Source organism: Desmodus rotundus, chromosome 2, assembly GCF_022682495.2.
Source record: "Desmodus rotundus isolate HL8 chromosome 2, HLdesRot8A.1, whole genome shotgun sequence".
In the NCBI taxonomy this organism is placed as follows: Eukaryota; Metazoa; Chordata; class Mammalia; order Chiroptera; family Phyllostomidae; genus Desmodus; species Desmodus rotundus.
In genome coordinates, this window is record NC_071388.1 from 10,093,781 (window position 1) to 10,111,146 (window position 17,366).

Genomic DNA, 17,366 nt, shown 5'->3' on the forward strand with positions numbered 1-17,366 from the left:
GTTGAACTATTTTTTTCAATTATAAACTGTCAATTTAATGGTCCTAGAAACCAGATCCACTGCATTAAATCTTTGCCATTCTGCTGCGAGTCTCTTGACTTTCCCGACTGCAGGCGTTCTATTTTTACGTGTCTCTTAAATAGCCCTGGAGGGAGAAGCGAGGCTGGGAAAGGGGGAGAGGAAGGAGATGGTAGATGCAGAGTTAGGACGGCGGCGCTTCAGCTCTGGTGACTTCCTGTGGCGTGGCCGAGACAAATGCCTGCGGTCAGAGCGCCGCTGCGGTGGGCTATCTGCAGGCCACCGCGCACCTGCCGAGAGACCTGGACTGCTCTGATTTTCAAGAAAGCAAGAAGTACGGCATTTATTATGTTTGGAAGATCTGCTGTGCGCTGGGTCGTGTCATTTGATGAGGGAAAAAAAGAAATGGTCACAGTGAGGCGAAAGCGAGTGTAATGTGTAGCTGGCACTTTTATCTAACTTACTCAGGTAAGCGCACGCCACACAGGATTGCACAGCGTGGTCGGAAACCGGCCCGTCCCTGAGTGCCGCTGGTCACGTGCCCTTTAGTTAACAGGACCTGAAGTAGACTGGTGTCCTCAGACCCAGCAGGTCCTGAGAACCTGCTGCTCCCTCATTGGTGCCCCGGGCTCTAGCTCGAGTGGGAGTGCCTGAGTGACACCAGGGAGAGGCCAAAGCCACTGAAAGAAGACTTTATCACTTGCGTCCCCCTGCAGGAGCGGCCCACAATACCACATAGGGAGCACCGGTGCAGTCAGGAGGCAGAAAGGAGTGAGGGGAAGGCCTAGACCAGAGACGTTAATTGGGACTCCTACCAGAAAAGCAGGCAGGGTAAAAGCTTAGGATTGGCCAGTTTGGATGATTCTGGTGGTCTTTGAGCTATAAAGGTGGCCCCTCGGTGCCTGGTACCTGGCCCGGGCTGATTTAGGGTAGGGGAAACGTTGGCATGGTGCATGAGAGGTAGATCAGGAGAAGGACCCACGACCCACCTCTGGCTGGGCCCTCTGCTGTCCCTGAGAATGTCCTTTCTGGGAGGGGCAGTCTCTCCAGGTTTGCAAGGCCCCCAAATGGCAGAGCACCAAGGAGAGGAAAACATAGTTAATATAATCTGCCTGTGATGAGTGGATGCCAAATAGATAACCCAGACTCTCAAGGCACAGCTGGCACAACCGCCTCCACTGGTGACATGGTGCATGTCACCCAGGACAGACACACGCCAGCAGACGACCCAGCAGAGGGCCTCCCATCATGAAGACTTGCCGTTATGTCTTTTGCAACATCGACTGTGATCCCCAGGTTACTTTTTATCGACAGCATCTCTCTCGTGAAGTGTATTTTCACTCCAAGCAGCATCTCATTGGATGGATTCCTGAGAAGCGCTGCCCACGATCAGGTTTTGTTGGTCGTGTCACGGGCCAGCTCGTGCGCCAGCGTGGCCGAGTTTCCACCGGCGCTGCGGGCAGCCATCCTCGCTGGTCCTTGACTTACCAGGTTTACGTACACTTTGCGAATTTTTCTTTTTATGAATACACTGGTTATAAATTGTGATATGTCTTGATGTCAAATGTTTTGTTCCTTTTAGGTCAGGGTTATGAAGGAGGTGGAAAAATTATAATACTCTCATTTCAAGGAAGCGGATTGGAAAGCTATGAGTCACCACGGCAACTTGGTCTCACCCAGGGCTGTCCCTGTGGAGCCAGGGGTGCAGAGAGCACAGCCAGCCTCTGGGAGTGGCCTGGCCTCTCTGCCACCTCTTCCCAAGTCGGGGGTACACTAGAGACCAAGCTCAGCTTCGTGGAGGAACCAAACCCAAATGGAACTGACCCAGCGAGACCATAGAGGTTTGTTTTTTCAGAAATGTGAGTGTCTCCAGCAGCTGGGAAATGGTCCTTATATTTCTCTGGCTTCTTTAAGCATTACTTCCCCAGAATCATTTCATCATAAAGAATCCAGAGTCCAGACAGCTTTTCAACATCTACCCTTTTTTAAAATCCTCGTTTGTTTTGCTTTCGACTGCACAGGACTCTGGCGGTAAAACTCTTTCTCCTGGAGAAGAGTGCTCTAGAAGTTCTGGCTCTGTTCCTCACACTGTGTCTTCCTTGGTTGGGTCCCCGTTAGGAGACCCCTGGGACCAGTCTTGCTGGTCGCATGCTCCAACCTGTGTCTCCTCGGAGGCCAGAGACCCTGGCTCCTCTCAGTGAGCCAGCTCACCCTCCGCTGCGGAACTCAGCTCCCGGCGCCCCCTCTGTCTCCAGCCTGGTTAGGCGCACTGTGTGGCCACGTTCACGGTTAGGGACATGACTTGCTCTGATGCGTGACAAGGGAATAAGTAATAAGAAACCCATGGAACTCCCCAGACACAGTTTTTAAGTGCAATAAGTGACTGCATTCTAAAACAGGTTTTCTTGTTTCTTATTTGAAATAAGTGGGAACATTTATGTTTCCTTTCACCAGTTTCCTTTGTGGTTTCCTGGTTCTGATTCCTGTGGTTGCCTCTGAAATCCTTTTGGGGACACACTGGAAAGCGTGGTATGTCAGAAGGCGGAGAGAAGGCGCTATTTGGTGGTGTTCAAGTGCTGCTTCTACTGGAACGGGGCGCTGTGGACACCTCAGGCCAAGCCTTTGGGGGCATAGTAAAAGCACGGCAGCGGTAGAAGGGGGGCGTCCAGCCCATGGCCATGGAGCCGAGGGAGCTCCGCCCACCTGTGGCGTTGGTCCTGCACTGCCCCCTGGACCTGATGTCCCTGGGCTGTATGTCTGCTCCCCACCCCACCTCTTCAGGCCTCTATTTCTTTGTCCTGCCCCCAGGTCCCTGCAGCGTCTCTTAAGAGCCTGATTCAGGGCTCCACTGCATCCCGCCTCTGCCTCCTCCTCTTCCCTGAGGGTGGCCCAGGGCTCTGTCCCACCAGGGCTGACCACCTGGGGGCTTCATGGGATGGCCTGCAGGGCTCACAGCACAGGTCTGCCCCAGCACTGTGGAGTGTCACTGTCACCCCTGGGCCCAGGTCATAAGCTCAGATGCTGTAAGAAAGAAGGCGTTTTTTGCTTCCTGAAAGAATCCATCTGGACACATGGCAGCTTTTGTCAGAAGCTTGTCTCCCCTCTCAACCCGAGGCCACGCCAGCCTTGTTGAATCTGTAAGCTGTAGAGACATACAGCAGCTACAAAGTCTAGGATACTTGTCTGGCCCCTGACCCAGGGGAGGGTGTCTATCTGGGCCAGAGGGTGTGAGGACCGTGGGCTGTGCTGTGCCTAAGCGCTGGAGCCCAAGATTCAGGCACCACGTGCTGTGAGGTGTGTGCATGCGTGAGCGTGCATGTGTGAGCATGGGTGTGCGTTCATGGGTGTGCATGTGCGAGCGTGTGCATGTGGCACGTGGGCCCTGCTGCCGGCTGGTCCCACTAGCTGTGCTGTCACCCCCCAGGCTTGGTAGCCAGTGTAAAGGGGTCAGGTCTGCCTCCCCCCAGGAGTTCAGCGTGTGGTGAGGGCCCATCCTATGCTACAGTGAAGGGCCAGCAGCGGGACTGGCTCCTGGAAACAAAGGTGGGCAGAGGTGACCCGGGGCAGGGGGGTGGGTGAGCACAAGTCCGTGCAAGTCCTCATCGGTGCCCTGGCTCTCGGTGGTGCCTCTGGGCACTGGCTGGCCGCTGTGCGGGGTGTGGCAGCTGAGACTGCGGCTGGTTGCTTGGTGCACAGTGCCCGCTAGCTGACACTTTCACATCATCCTTTCAGGCACTGCCTCTTACAAAGAGGACAGAGGCTTTTTACTTAGACAGGACTCAGCGAGCATCCCTGGCACATCCTTCCTCCCTACTCCCAGTGCTGTGTCCAGTTCGGCCCTGAAGGGTTAACCGTCACGTGTCACTCTGCGTGGGGTGCTGTGCTGGAAGTCACTGTGGTGTTGGTGTGAGCGCCCTGATTCTGCCGTTTGATGAATGAGCCGGGGCTGAGGAGGAGCGGCCCCCACGTGCCGGCAGGGGACTGGCCATTGTTGCTTCAGCAGCGCTGCTGAGGCGAGTCACAGTGAGGGGGGCATGGAATGAGCTCGGGCTGGCGGCTGGCGTTGGCTCGGCTGCATGGCCTCGCTTGTCACTGGGACTTTCTCCATGGGGACCTTCTTCAGTATCATGGGACGTCGGTATAAAAGGAGGCGCAAGAAACGCTCGGAGAGGAGAGGTGATGCATTCACTTTTGTTCTAAAATGTAAAGTATTGGACTTTAAGGGCAGTCCAGGAGTGTGCTTGTGGGATTGAGCTTTGTGAATTAATGTTGCTGCCAGTTAACTTCATATTTTCCCTTTTAGAGTGCTGCTCTTCTGTTGGCATTTTCTAGAATTTTAGACAGGGGCTGACTTAAATTTTAGGCAGGTTTTAAAACGTGTCTATAAACATGTATAGAAATCATTTTAGCTTCAAAGTTTAAAATCGATTTTAGGAAGATATTTGTGAAACTATAAAAGTTTGTAGCTTTGCTTTATAACGGTTTACCCTTGGCTGCCACTGTTCGTTAATGACTTTTCTAATGTTGAGAATACTTCTCCTGCTGAAGAGAATAAGACTGTGGCAACCATTGTTAAAATATTTTCCTTCTGAAAACACAGACAGCAAGTTCTTTACGTTCAACACTTCAGGTAATTTCAGACTTTTAATTCAACTTGATGTTTTAAGACTTTAAAATCCATTATATTTTCTTAACACTAGACTCAAAGGTTGTCCATGACTATAAAAATTCCAAACTACTGCTTTTGGGAGGTGAATTGTTGCTTTAAAAGGTGTTGTGAGTTTGCCACATTTGCATAGAATGCATTAACTCATAGAAACGGTCCTGGGCGCGGAGGTGCTTGACCCAAGGGGCAGCGGGGTGCCGGGGGGTGAGCCTCGTTCCGGGGGCATCACAGACCCGCCTCCTGATAGGACTGGACAGTCTTGCACTGCGACAGCTCCCTCGGATGCTCGGTGGCAGGAAACTGTCAGCCCTCGGGAAATAAAATGAGCCACAATTTTTAGTGTGGCTTCCTAAAAAGAAATCCGTTTCAGAGTCAGCAATCTTAGGAAAATAGCATCTTGCTAAATATAACAAAGAGGACTGTGCCAGGTGGGACCTGTGTCTGAGAGTGGTGACAGCATCGTGACCCCTAGACCTGTGTGGGCACCATGCTCACTGGGGGCCCAGGACAAAAGGTGCTTCTGGAGGGGACGTGGGTGTTTGGGGCGCAGCCCGCCCACCCCCAGGTCTTGGTGCGACTTCCACAGCACGTCTCTGGGACTCTCTCCACTCGCATGTCCAGTTGCAGCGTTGATGAGTTTTGTTTCCTCGGTCAGGCATTCAAAAGCAGGATGTCATGGAGATAAGCAGCAGATAAGGTGAAGGCAAAAGTGAAACTGCTAGAAATTTTGATCAAATACCCTAAATTTAGAATGGCCACCATTTTTTTTTAGTTGGTCCCTCATCAGTGAACATTTATGTTGGAGAAAATACTGAGTGTTACAAGAAAAACTCTGTCATCATCCTTTTGGAACTTACTGTAATTCAGGTGGTTTGTGTCGCTCCCCGGCAGACCGACTAAAGTGTCTTCCCGCATCCCGGAACAGCGTTTTAACCGGTGTGCTGCGGCGCACGGGGCGCCGCAGGCTTCTAAACATGCAGTGCCCCCCTTTTAGTCGGGGCACTGACCTCCTTTCGCTCAGGTTGTCAAGTGAAAAAATGACAAGAGCCAACACAACGATAGCCATCCACTGAATGATTCTAAGTTGTGCCTATTTTTTGTCAGATAGGAAAAATATATATTTTTTGGTGTGCTGCAGAATTTTAGTAATTAGTTTACATGTGCCACGAGATGAAAAAGGTTGAAAATTGCTGCTTCCGTAAGTAAACCTTTCTCAAGTATGTTGCATTTTTGTAATGTCTTGGTAAATCGAGAGTGTTACAAGATGTAGCAGTTAAGCCCATGTATTACTCATGTTCCCTGGACATTCCTGAGTGCGTAAGTTTACTCTGACTGTTATTAAACAGTACCTTGTTGTCTGCTAGTGCCTGTTCTTACCTGTAATATGTGCTCCATAAAAATGCCCTTAAAACTGATAACAATGACTTTTTATTGTGACTGGCCGTCCTGTTACAAGATGTGAAATGTAGTCTCTTGATTGTATAACTTCAAGGTGCTGCCAATCATGTGTTTTGAGCTTTTCTCAGACTGCTGTGGTGTGGGCCTCTCCATGTTTTTCACGTGCTGAGGACACTGTCGGCTTCAGCGACAGTAGGTTGTCGGTGACTTTTCATCACCCCTGAGTTATCCATGCAGTGCCCCTTCCATGGGGTGGGCTGTTGGCTGTGGACTGTGCGTGAGACTTAGGTGGATCAGCCAAGTCATCAGAAAGTTACGGGTAAAAGAGAATCCCGTACAAGCCAAGTACGTATGGCCAGGCCCCCCTTAGCCGAGAGTGCTGCCCTGGCAGGTACTGCCAGCCGAGACCTGAGGTGGGCCTGCGGGTGGGCCAGGTCATACTGCCAGGGATGGTTAGACCCCGCACATCCGCCTTCCCTGGTCCAACCTGTCCAGTGGAGTACCCCCACCCCCCACACTCAGGGCACTGTTGTAGTTGGAGGGTGGAGGGAGCGGGGAGGGGGGGGCATGGTGGGTGACGTGCAAAGGCACTCTCGCCCCCCACCGTTGTGGGACTGCGGCCCTGTTTTCTCAGTAAGGGCGTTCTCAGGGAGTGCTTTGTCCCAAGTGGGATAGCGCCCCTCGCTGGGCCCGGTCATTCTGCGCACTTTGTGAAGACCGCCGTCATCTGGGCACCAACTCTGAACTGGGCTGCAGTTGGGAGCTGGGATCCCCCGGTTCCCGGGATGGGGAAGTGTATGTGGTGGGGGAGCCTTTGTTGCAATGGAGACCCATGGGGGTGTGCTGCCTCTGAGTACTGCTGGAGGGTGGGCACTGAAGGTGGCGTGCTGTCCGTTCTTTAGAGAGTGAGGAGATGCGGCTGGCTGTGGGGTGTCGTGCCAGCCTTCTCCCTGGTCTCACATTGCCGAGAGAATGCCTCCTCGTGAGGTGGAGAGCATGGTTACATGCTGGAGGTATAGGATGGGATGTCTTGCATCTCTCCGCCCACCCACCCGTCCATTCATTCATCCAGCCCCCGTTCACCCATCTATCCATCCAGCATTCGTCCATCCGTCCATTCATCCAACAAGTACCGCTGGAGCTTTGTGTGCCGGCACCGGGGCTTTGGGCACGCACAGGATAGGGGTGGTGGCGGGATTGCTGTGGCAAAGGGGCAGCCCCAGCTTTCAGACTTGGGATTCGCTTGGGAGTGGGCCCCCTGAAGCGCCATTAGAGGGGTGAGCGTGTGGAGCTGTGTGTTGAAGTTGTGCAGATGGAGTCTGGCTTCCATGCTGTGTACATCGGGGAGGGGGAGGTCTTCCTAGTCTCTGGCAGGAACGGAGGACACCGTGTCTGTCAGGGGAGGAGCACGAGGCAGGGGTTGCTGGCCCCCTCACCCCGCTGGAAACAACAGGTTGTAGGCAGAAGGCCCAGGTTTGGGTGGTTTCACAGCACAGGTGCGGACCCTGCTCCCTGGGACACGCTCCCTCAGCTGGAGGTGTGTCCCAGGGGGAGGCAGAGCCCTCTTGGTCGACCGTGGAAAGGACAAGGACAAGCAAATCTGGGTCTGGTTCTAAAGGTGGGGATTGCCCAGCCTGCTGTGCTGGGGCAGGAGGTGCAGCAAGAGGAGAGAGCGTGTAACACACATGGGTTTGTGTGTGAGCACACACACGGGGAGGGGGAGGGGACTGAGTGAGAAGCAAGCCCAGTGCTCTGACATGGCAGGCTCTTGCGATTGCTCAGCGACCCAGGTCTTTTGTTCTGGAGTCATCCTGCGGTTGCCCACCCCGGCCCAGTGGCAGGGAGGTGAGCGAGAACACCCCCTGCCCCCGTTTGCAGGAGGCTGTACGGCCAAGCCTGGAAGCTGTGCCCACTGCAGGAGGAGCACAGCACCTCCTGTGGGAGACAAATCCCCATCGCTTCAAAACCCGTGACGCTGCTCTGTCAGTCTGGCAGCTGACGCCTTTCTTCACTCACTGGGCAGTGGGCAAAGCTTCAAAAAGTAAGCTTTTTAAGCCCATTTGCATTTATTGTTTTAGCAATTTTGTTCAATTTTGTCTACCACCTTTTTGAGTTGGATACTGTCTTTCTGCTGTTGGCTGTAGTCGGCTGTGAAAGATTGACTAAAGAAACACGACTCACATTCAGATAGACGGGGCATGAGGAAGTCCCCAGGTGCCTGGAGGCCTTTCTAGAAGGTGCTGCCTTCTGACACGGGGGCACCTAGAGCCCCTGAGGTGTGCAGGGGCACACGTGGTCCTTCATCCAGCGGACTGGGTCAGAGTTGATCCTGGACGGGGGGCCTCTCTTCCACTTTGAGACCTGCGTCGTTTCCACGGGCTCACGGGAGCAGAGCGAGGAGGCGGGAGTGAAGGGTGGGGGCGCAGGCACAAAGCCCAGGGCTGTCAGTGGTTTTAACCCAAAGAAGTTGCTTTTTGTGTTTTCACTCTCTCTGTTGCTGTATCAGTCTGTCCACTATTTTGTCTGAATCTGTGCCGCTCACAGCATGTCCAGGCCCTGGCTGAGTGCTTACAGATGCCTCGCGTGTGTGTGTGTGTGTGTGTGTGTGTGTGTGATGCTGATCACACTTTATGAACATTCCCAATAGCTCGGTTCTGTTTGGTTGTCTCAGTGCTCAGTGCAGTTAATTAAATACATGCAGAAGATTCTAGATTTCATGTGTCTAGAATCTCACTCAACATCTTCCTGGCTGTGACTCGAACTCATAATATTGTGGGCTTTTGTCGGAAGTGAGAGGACTTTTGTTTGCCGCCAGCCTTTGGTTCCAGCAGGAGTTCTGCCCGGAGAGAACGTGCTCAGTCTGGTCTCCTTTCCCGTTGCGTGTCCGTCCGCAGACAGAACTCCGCTCATTGTCCCGTCCTCCTCGTGGCCCCCGTGTCGCTCATTGCGGAACCCACCAGCCGTGTGCACCGGGAAGGGGAAGGGCTAGAGAACAAGTTGAAACATGACTTCGAAAGTGTATTTCTTTAAGCATGACTTTAATTCTCCTGAGATTATAAATACCGAGGTTTCTAATACCTGCTGTGGGACTTGAGCTGCAGACAACTGGGCAGAATTCGTTAGCCTGTGTTTGTTTCCTGTGGTCACACCCTCTAGTGTTTCGATCAATATTGGCTTTGGTCCCATCAACTGAGTCTGGAGTTCTGACTTATCGAGAACAGCCCCACATGACTGTGGATACTGAGAAGTGGGGGCTGCCCTCGCTGTAGTCTTGGTGACAGCTGATGCTCAGGAGCGCTTGCTGCACGCAGGTGCTAACCCCTGCCCCCCACAGCCCTGTAGGCCCACTGACCCCTGAGACATGTGTGTTCCTGATGGAAGTGTGGCTCAGGGCCCTCGAGAACCACGCCCACTACCTCATAGCTAGAAACTGAAGCTCTTCCCGGACTGTCGTCCCAGCCTCCGTCTGCCTCCAGACAGCAGCCAGCCTGTGGGCCACGGGCACAGGCGAGTTCCAGCAAGGCATTCGTCACCCACGTGGAAGAATTGTCATAGTGCTGGCGAGACATTTCTTCATCAGAATTGTGCTGAGCAGGTGACTTTTACAAAGGTTGTGTCGGCTCTTCTGGGTCTTTGCCTCTCCATGTTTACATTAGAATCAGTTTGTTGATATTCACAAAATAACTGGCTGGGATTTTGACTGAGATGGCAGTGAATCTGCAGACCAGCCTGGGAAGCACTGACACCTTGACAACGTTGAGTCTTCCTACCCATGACCGTAGACTGTCTCACCCATATTTAGTTCTTTGATTTCTTTCATCAGAGTTGTATGGTTTTCCTCATCTAGGTCTTTACATATTTGTTTGATTTCTCTCTAAGTATTTAACTTTGGGGATGCTAATGTAAGCAGTCCACTTGTTCACTGCTCTTATATAGGAAGGCAATGGACTTTTTTATATTAACCTTGTATTCTGCAATCTTGCTCTAATTGTTAATTAGTTTCAGGAGTTTCTTGTCAAAAGCTCTGCTTACTTTAATTATCTTATGTTGCATTTCACTAGAAGAAACACGTTTGCTAAAAGTAACGCACGAACCTTATTTGCCGTGCGCAGTCTGCTCGTCTGCTCTGTCCCGTTCTGTGTGTACAGGTCTCTAGTGGGTGAGTGAACTGAACACCCATTACCTAGATGGTGTCCTTGAAAAGAAACTATCCCGTTGTAAAATGTAATAAATTGATAGCTGTGAACACTCTAGTGATATTTTGTTTACATAATACTGAATTTGATTATTTTCCATCAAATAATGTGAGGATTTTCTATTTCAGTTTCCTTTGCTAAATAAATAATCACATCATCACTTCATGTTTTGCTGTAGCTACAGGGTTAATCTGGCCTTTAACCTGTTGCTTGATCACACTGAAGAATCAACTGGAATTGTCTCCATTTAACACCTCTTTTTAAAAATTTGCAGTGTTGGCTATTAAAGATAAAACCTATAACAATCATAAAAATATATAAAATGTTTCTCAAGACCATTTTTTTGAGACTAACATGGGTTAAATCCAGTAGTAATCACTAGTAATGTTAATCAAGGTTACTGTTTGTCTTAAACACTTTTAATCTATAAATCGTTAGTGAATCCCTAAGGATAGTACTTTTCACCAGCACAGCAGACAGTATTCAAGTTCTGATGCATCTTCGCTGTAGGTGAGTCACGTTCTTTGTATTTTATTCCAGAATATCGTTTTTCACTGAGGGAAGGGGAGGGGAGGGAAAGGGTGGGGCTGGGTGCAGCTCCTCTCCCACAGACCTAAGGAGTACAGTCAGTGGTCAGGGAGCACGACATTTGTCTAAATTTTTATACTTTGCTTTACAACATAAGCACCTACAAAGGAATAAAGAATAATATAGCAGGTAACAGGTACCCACCGCCCACTTAACGAAAAAAATCATGGCCAGTGGATCCTGTGACCTGAAATGAAAAGTGACCCACGGAGAACTGAAGTGGCACTAATGAGTGGCACTGTGGACCAGCCTCGTCTTCTTCCCTATGGTCCCACATACCCAGTCCGGTTCATTACAGGTGCCTCCTGATGTCACTGACCCGGGAGGCCACCTCCATCTGAACAGTGTGATTCTGAATGTGCTGTGGCCTGGGTCGGGCCTTCTCATCCTCGGTCCGCAGGCCCGTGCACTGTCTGGGTGTGGGGCCCCACCTCGTCTCTCCTTTCATCCAGCATTTTCCCCAAATACTCACACCTGTCTGTTCCGTGTAAACCTTGGAATCTGCTTGTTCAGTTCTATTAAAAAAAGAAAAGTTGGAACTGGAACTGCAACCAAGTTAAACATCAATCCCAAATCTTCTGATGCCAAGTTTAATGGCTTTTTAAATTTGGCTGCCTCCCAAGTTTAGCTTACTTCTTTCTTCCTGCTTTACGAGCATGCTGAAAAGTGAAGAAATCGTTTGAATATTGCTACCAAATAAAGCTTTTCTTTAATTGGTCATTCCTGGAATTTTGTTCCATGTGGGATTTTTGATGGGCTTTTAATTCTGATGTGTTTATAGTTCAGGCTGTAAGGGGTGTTTTCAGAATGAGAGAAAAGTGGTTGTGTGAAATGCTCTAAAGTGTGTGCACTTGCTGTTTTGCTTTGTTTTATAACCTTTGGTACAAGAGTTGGCATTTGTAGGAGGTGAAAATGTTGGCTCTTGCTCAGCAAGGAAGTGTTGGCTCCTTTCAGGCCTCCGTGCTCAGTGTGCACAGCCTGATCGTTTTCCACTGTGAGACATTTCCATGTCCTTTTTAAGAAGTTTTGTATGTGAGAGCAGGAGAACAAGGCGCCCTGCAAATCAGGTGAGCTCCGCCAGGGCTGGCCGCCTCCCGGGGCTCAGACTCACTGTCCGAGTCACTGGCCACGTGTTCTTCCTCGTCCCTGACCCCCAGGTAGGCCCGCCTGCTCAGCACAGCCCTCACTGACGAACCTTCTGCCTGCTTTTAATTAAACTTTCCATTTGGAGGTCACGTCGATTCACACGTAGCCGCAAGAAATAGCACAGAGAGAGTCGTGTTTACTCGACGTGGCGCAGCGTCACCGTTAGGGTGCGACCTGGATGCAGTCAGGGTCCAGAACGTCACACCGCCCCCTGGGCCGCTCTTCCCGCTTTTATAGCCATACCCTCACCCTCCCAATCCCGGCAGCCACTGGTCTGTCCTCCATTTCTCCTTGTCTCATTTCGGGGATGTTGTAAAATGGACCACGCAGTAGGTGGCTGTGGGACTGGCTTTTCCCACAGCCTCATCTAGGGAGATTCCCCCAAGTGGCAGCGAGTGGGCAGCTGCACGCGGGGCCCTCAACTGCTCACCTGTTGCAGGCTGCTGGCTTGTTTCCAGTTTGGGGCTGTCGTGAATGACGTCGCTGTGAACATTTATGTGCGTTTTTATGTGGACTTAAGTCTTCACTTCTCTGGGACGAATGCCCGTGTTTAGTTTTTAAGAAACTCCCGAACTTACCAGAGAGGCCACACCATTTACATCCCCTCCCGCAGCGCAGGAGGGACCCGGTTTCTCCGTGCCCTCGCAAGCATTCGGGGTTGTTGCATTTCTCGCTTCGGCCGCTCACGGTGCGCGGTGGTGTCTCACAGGGCTGTAAGCTCTATTTCCCTGCCGGCTGATAAAACTGGCCATTTTCATGTGTTTTTCTTCCGTCTGAATATCCTCTTCAGTGAAATGTCTCTTCATGTCTTACGCCCATTGTCTAGTTGGATTGTTTGTCTTACTGTTGAGTTTTGAGAATTCCCTGTGTGTTCCATTTGTGGAATGTGTGGTTTTCAGCTTTTTTCCCTCAGTTGGTAGCTTGTCTTTTCATCTCCTTAACAGGGTCTTTAGCAGAGCAAAAGTGCCTGATTTTGATGAGGTCCAATTCATCAGCAAAGCCAATTTATACTACGGATTGTGCTTTTGGCGTCTACTCTGCCTGGGCAAGCCCTGCCTAGCCCCCGGCCCCCATGGTTTCCTCCTGTGAGTCCCCTACAGGTTTTTTGTGCATGTTTCACACCCGCGCCCCTGGCCCATCTCGAGTGCAGGTTGGTGTCGGTGTGAGACTCGGCTGCCTGGTGGCTGCAGCGCCATCTGTTGCCAGCTGCCCCGCTCCTCTGCACTGCCCCCAGCCGGGCACGTGTGGGCCTGCCTGTCCCTGGGCTCTGTCTGCTCTGCGTGCTCCGTTTGTGTGTCCCTCCCAATACCGTGTGGCCGTCAGGTAGAGTGGGTCCTACCACCTCTTCCTGATGGCTGCCTGAAACCCTCTCAGACGGTCCTGATGTCTCTGCGTCGGTGCCTATTGGTTGCCTTTTTTCATTCAGTTTGAGGTCTTCCTGGCTGTCCCTATGATTTCTGATTGAAACCTTGTACGTATTATATTACAAGACTCTCCATCTTACTTTAACCTTTGTATTAGATGATTTTCACTCACACTGCTCTGTTAGGGGAGGGGGATACCACCTCAGGTGCCCCACCAGGCCTCTGCTACCCCCCACCCCCCGCCATGGCTCTGCTGACACTACTGGGTGGGGTGGGGGGCAACAGTCCTAACTCCACTGGGCCTCTCCTGATACCCCAGCAGGGCAGGAATGGGCACCTCACTGCCATGATACAGGTGGGAGTGGAAGGCCAGCCCCCCATGTGTTCTCCCTGATGCTGCTGCTGCCTTGCAGGATGGGAAGGAAGGGGAGTCCAGGCTTCCCTCTCATCCTTGCTAGGTGGAAGGCTGGGGTCTGGCTGGAGTAGGATGGTTATGTCACTTTCTGTCCTGAGGGAGGGACCTCTCCTGGCCCTTTGTCAGATAGAGCAGCATCTGTTGGGGTGTTTTGGGTTGTGCCCATTGACGTTTCCAGGTTGCTGGCTCCTTCAGCTCCAAGTCTGGGGTAATGACACAGAAAGAAGACCAGGAGACCCATGCCGTGTCGTCCCTTGGGTCCCAGCAGGTCTGCCCTCCTCCTTCCGTCTTTATATGTGGTGTCAGGGTCTTCAGTTGTACTGAGCGGGGGAAGGGAGGAGGACGTCTGCACCACCCTCCAGCCATGCAAGTCTCTGCTGCCTGTTTCAGAACCGGGGTCGGCGAATAACAACAGAGTGATTAGAACAATTAGAACAGTCATGTGTTGTTTCCAGAACTGATAGTTCGGGCTTCCTCAAAGTGCTTGTGATTAGTTTTCTCACACAGCCTCCATGTTTTTTTCCCTACACACCCCGTCTCCTGTCTTCACCGTCCGTCTGACCGCCCTCTCCTCCAGGCTCAGCGTCACCACCGCGTGCCCATCTTCCAAACTGCCGCGCAGCCCAGAGGCCCTCGGAGCACCTGTGCCTTGCCGAGGGCGTGCAGTGGTCTCGCAGCCCTGCCGTGTCTCACCCCTGCTCTAAACCTCCAGGAAATCACTCCTTATTAACACTTTCCATAATGGGCCCTGACCGGTGTGGCTCAGTGGGTTGGGCATCATCCCACAAACCGAAAAGTCACCAGTTTGATTCCCAGTCAGGGCACATGCTTCAGTTGCGGTTTAGTCCCCGGTCAGAGTGTGTACAGGAGGCGACTGATCGATGTTTCTCTCTTTTGTCAATGTTTCTCTCTCTCTCTCTCCCTCCCTTCCCCTCTCTCTAAAAATAAATAAATAGATACAAATGCTCAGTAATGGAAATTGTAAAACAGGTACAAATACAGCATTACACAATGAACCCACTGCCTGCCAGCCAGCCCGAGCAAAGACTGGCCGCGGCCCTTCAGTTTCAGCTCTGCGCCTTCTGCTTTTCCCCCACCTGGGTCATGTTATAATAATAAATCCCAGATATTGCCATTTCATCTCTAAATACTTCACTAGTGCTAAAAGGTAAGTCCTAGTTCCACACCTAAAACGATTAACAAGAATTCCTAGATCTAATCAGCTCTCCAGATGGCATTTATATTGGAATTTCTCCATCACAGAATCTGTCTGATTCATTTCAAGTTCGTGTCGTGTCCACGCTGTGCTTTGCACAGAATAGGTTTCTAGGAAACATATCTACATCTAATTAATGAATATAAGGGAATAATGCTTTTAAAACTGTCTGGAACACTCTCTTGAGTAACGGATTCTAAATAGAAACTCATTGAACTTTTAGCAACAAATTTACCAGATACATAGTGAGATTCAACATTGTCAACAAATGGTTGTCATGAAAACTGTAATATTTTAGACATTTGATGTATGAGATGTTTATAGATGTATGTGCTTTAGCACATTTTAGTCACCATTTTCTTAAAAACAATGAATTTGCCTTTTAGTGATTTATAACATCAATTTTATTTGTATACAAAGCAACATGTGGATACAAAATTTGCAAGTATTCTTTTTTTTTAAGATTTTATTTATTTTTAGAGAGAGGGGAAGGGAGGGAGAGAGCGAGAGAAACATCAATGTGTGGTTGCCCCTCGCGCGACCCCCACTGGGCCTGGCCTGCAACCCAGGCATGTGCCCTGACGGAATCAAACCAGCGACCCTTTGGTCCACAGCCCATGCTCAATCCACTGAGCTATACCAGCCAGGGCATAAGTATTCTTTTTCATCAATTACAATTTGATGGGATCATTCATTATAAATTGTGTATTAGTAAAATTTTGCAAATTATGGCCATACTATTTAGGAAGAGGAAACTCTTAAGTTTGTTAAGAATTAGATCATTGGAGTAATTGTTCTTTAAGGATTTCCTGTTATTTCTCCTGCTAATAAAATAATGTTATTCTTGGCTAAAACATACGATGATATTTTAACAATTCCATGCTTTTTAGATTCATCCATGTGAGATGCGACTCAGGAAAAAGGAGTCCTGAAGCGAAATGCCATTGGCACTCCTTTTCTCTTTGCAGCTGTATTTTATGACCCAAACCGGAAGTCTGCCAGAGCAAAGACTGAATGGCGGGTGGGCTGGAGTCCTGTTGGGGCTCTGTGGCCATCTGTTGCAGTGCGGTCTTCGGTCCCTCGTACAGGAGAGATTGAAGACGTGAACACTGCCACCCTTCTCCCTGGTTTGGGGCTCCCCAGGGCCCCCGCCCCTGGAATCAAGGCCACCCTCCCCAGAGTGGCCCCAAACCTTCCTTGCTGGGACCCGCCCACCTCAGCCACCCTGCCTGTGACAGAATCCGTGGGGGCCCTGTGGTGACCCGTGCCGACGGGGCAGGAGCACCCGCACGTCCTGTCCCGGTGGCAGACAGACCGTCCTTGTTTTGGGCGTGTTTTTTGGTTTGTAGCTGCGTTGGCGTCGTTTCTGCAGAGGAGACTTACCCCATGTTGCTCGTGTGATGGACACACTAAATGTGACTTCTTTCTGCCTTTCAGACAGAAACAGTCTCCGCCAGTCAAGAAGCCCTCCAAAGTATTTTGCCATGGATCTAGAAGATGAAGAAAACCTGAGTAAGACCTAGGCCTGCCGTGTAGTCTGAAGTAGCTGGTTGTCCATTAGTGCTGGTGTTTCTGGAACTTCATTTCATGACGCTGGTTTGGGGGGACGATCTTCCTATGATACGGGCTCCAAGCCATGGCGTGTTTTTAATTTGCAATACATGCTCTCTTTACTGTGGGCATCTCCCTCTCTGCCACGCGTGTAGGGTTGTCACTTGTGGTCATCGTCCTGGCCATGGCGCCCTTACCTGGGAGGAGAGCATGCCTCTGGGCACACATCTCCTGAAGCTGCACGCTTTGTGCCCAGTGGCAGCCTGGTTACCATGGTGATGGTCAGATTTCCCTCCGTGCAAATCTAAGATAACCTTTGAGGTGGATTTAAATACCTGGCCATTTGAAATAACAGCACATGCATTTTCTGTTCAAATACAGTGGGTTCTCCTACATTTGTGAGGGAAAGGGCTCACATGAATCTGCTGAATGTAAGTTTCCAGACTTCCATGAGCCTTGGGACCCATGTGGCCTGAGACACCTTGGGGCCCTTCTCCTTCCCACACTGTCCTTTCCAGGGCAGGGGGACGGAGGCGATGGAAAGGCCAGAGCTGTGCCAGCTTCCCCACTCCATGCTGCTCTCTGTGAAAAGTCCAGTGAATGCACTTCTCTTCTGTTTTATCTCTAATCCCAGAGAGCAGTGCGTTTAAATAAGGCTTAAATGTTCCCACAGAAGTTGGGAGCTTGTAGCAGGGAAATTGCTACAAAGACATCCTTTTCCTAGTGCATGTGCCTATGCACGTTCTTACCGGTTGGTGTTCAGTTGCTGCTGAGAAAGAACGTGCAGGTCTAAATGATGAGTGACATT

The 17,366-nt window shown here is 50.7% G+C and overlaps 1 protein-coding gene across 11 annotated transcripts in view; it reads left to right on the plus strand.

Annotated features, from left to right (window-relative positions):
• Positions 1 to 17,366, plus strand: part of ADARB1 (adenosine deaminase RNA specific B1) — a 103,814-nt gene that overhangs the window by 55,908 nt on the left and 30,540 nt on the right. For all 11 annotated transcript variants that reach the window (XR_008426042.2, XM_045196516.3, XM_024562352.4 and 8 more), the window contains one exon: positions 16,445 to 16,519. Coding sequence is in view for 10 of the 11 variants with exons in the window: in XM_045196516.3 (XP_045052451.1) it covers positions 16,492 to 16,519 (28 nt within the window). In the remaining variant the exon portion in view is untranslated. The remainder of the gene's footprint in view (positions 1 to 16,444; positions 16,520 to 17,366) is intronic.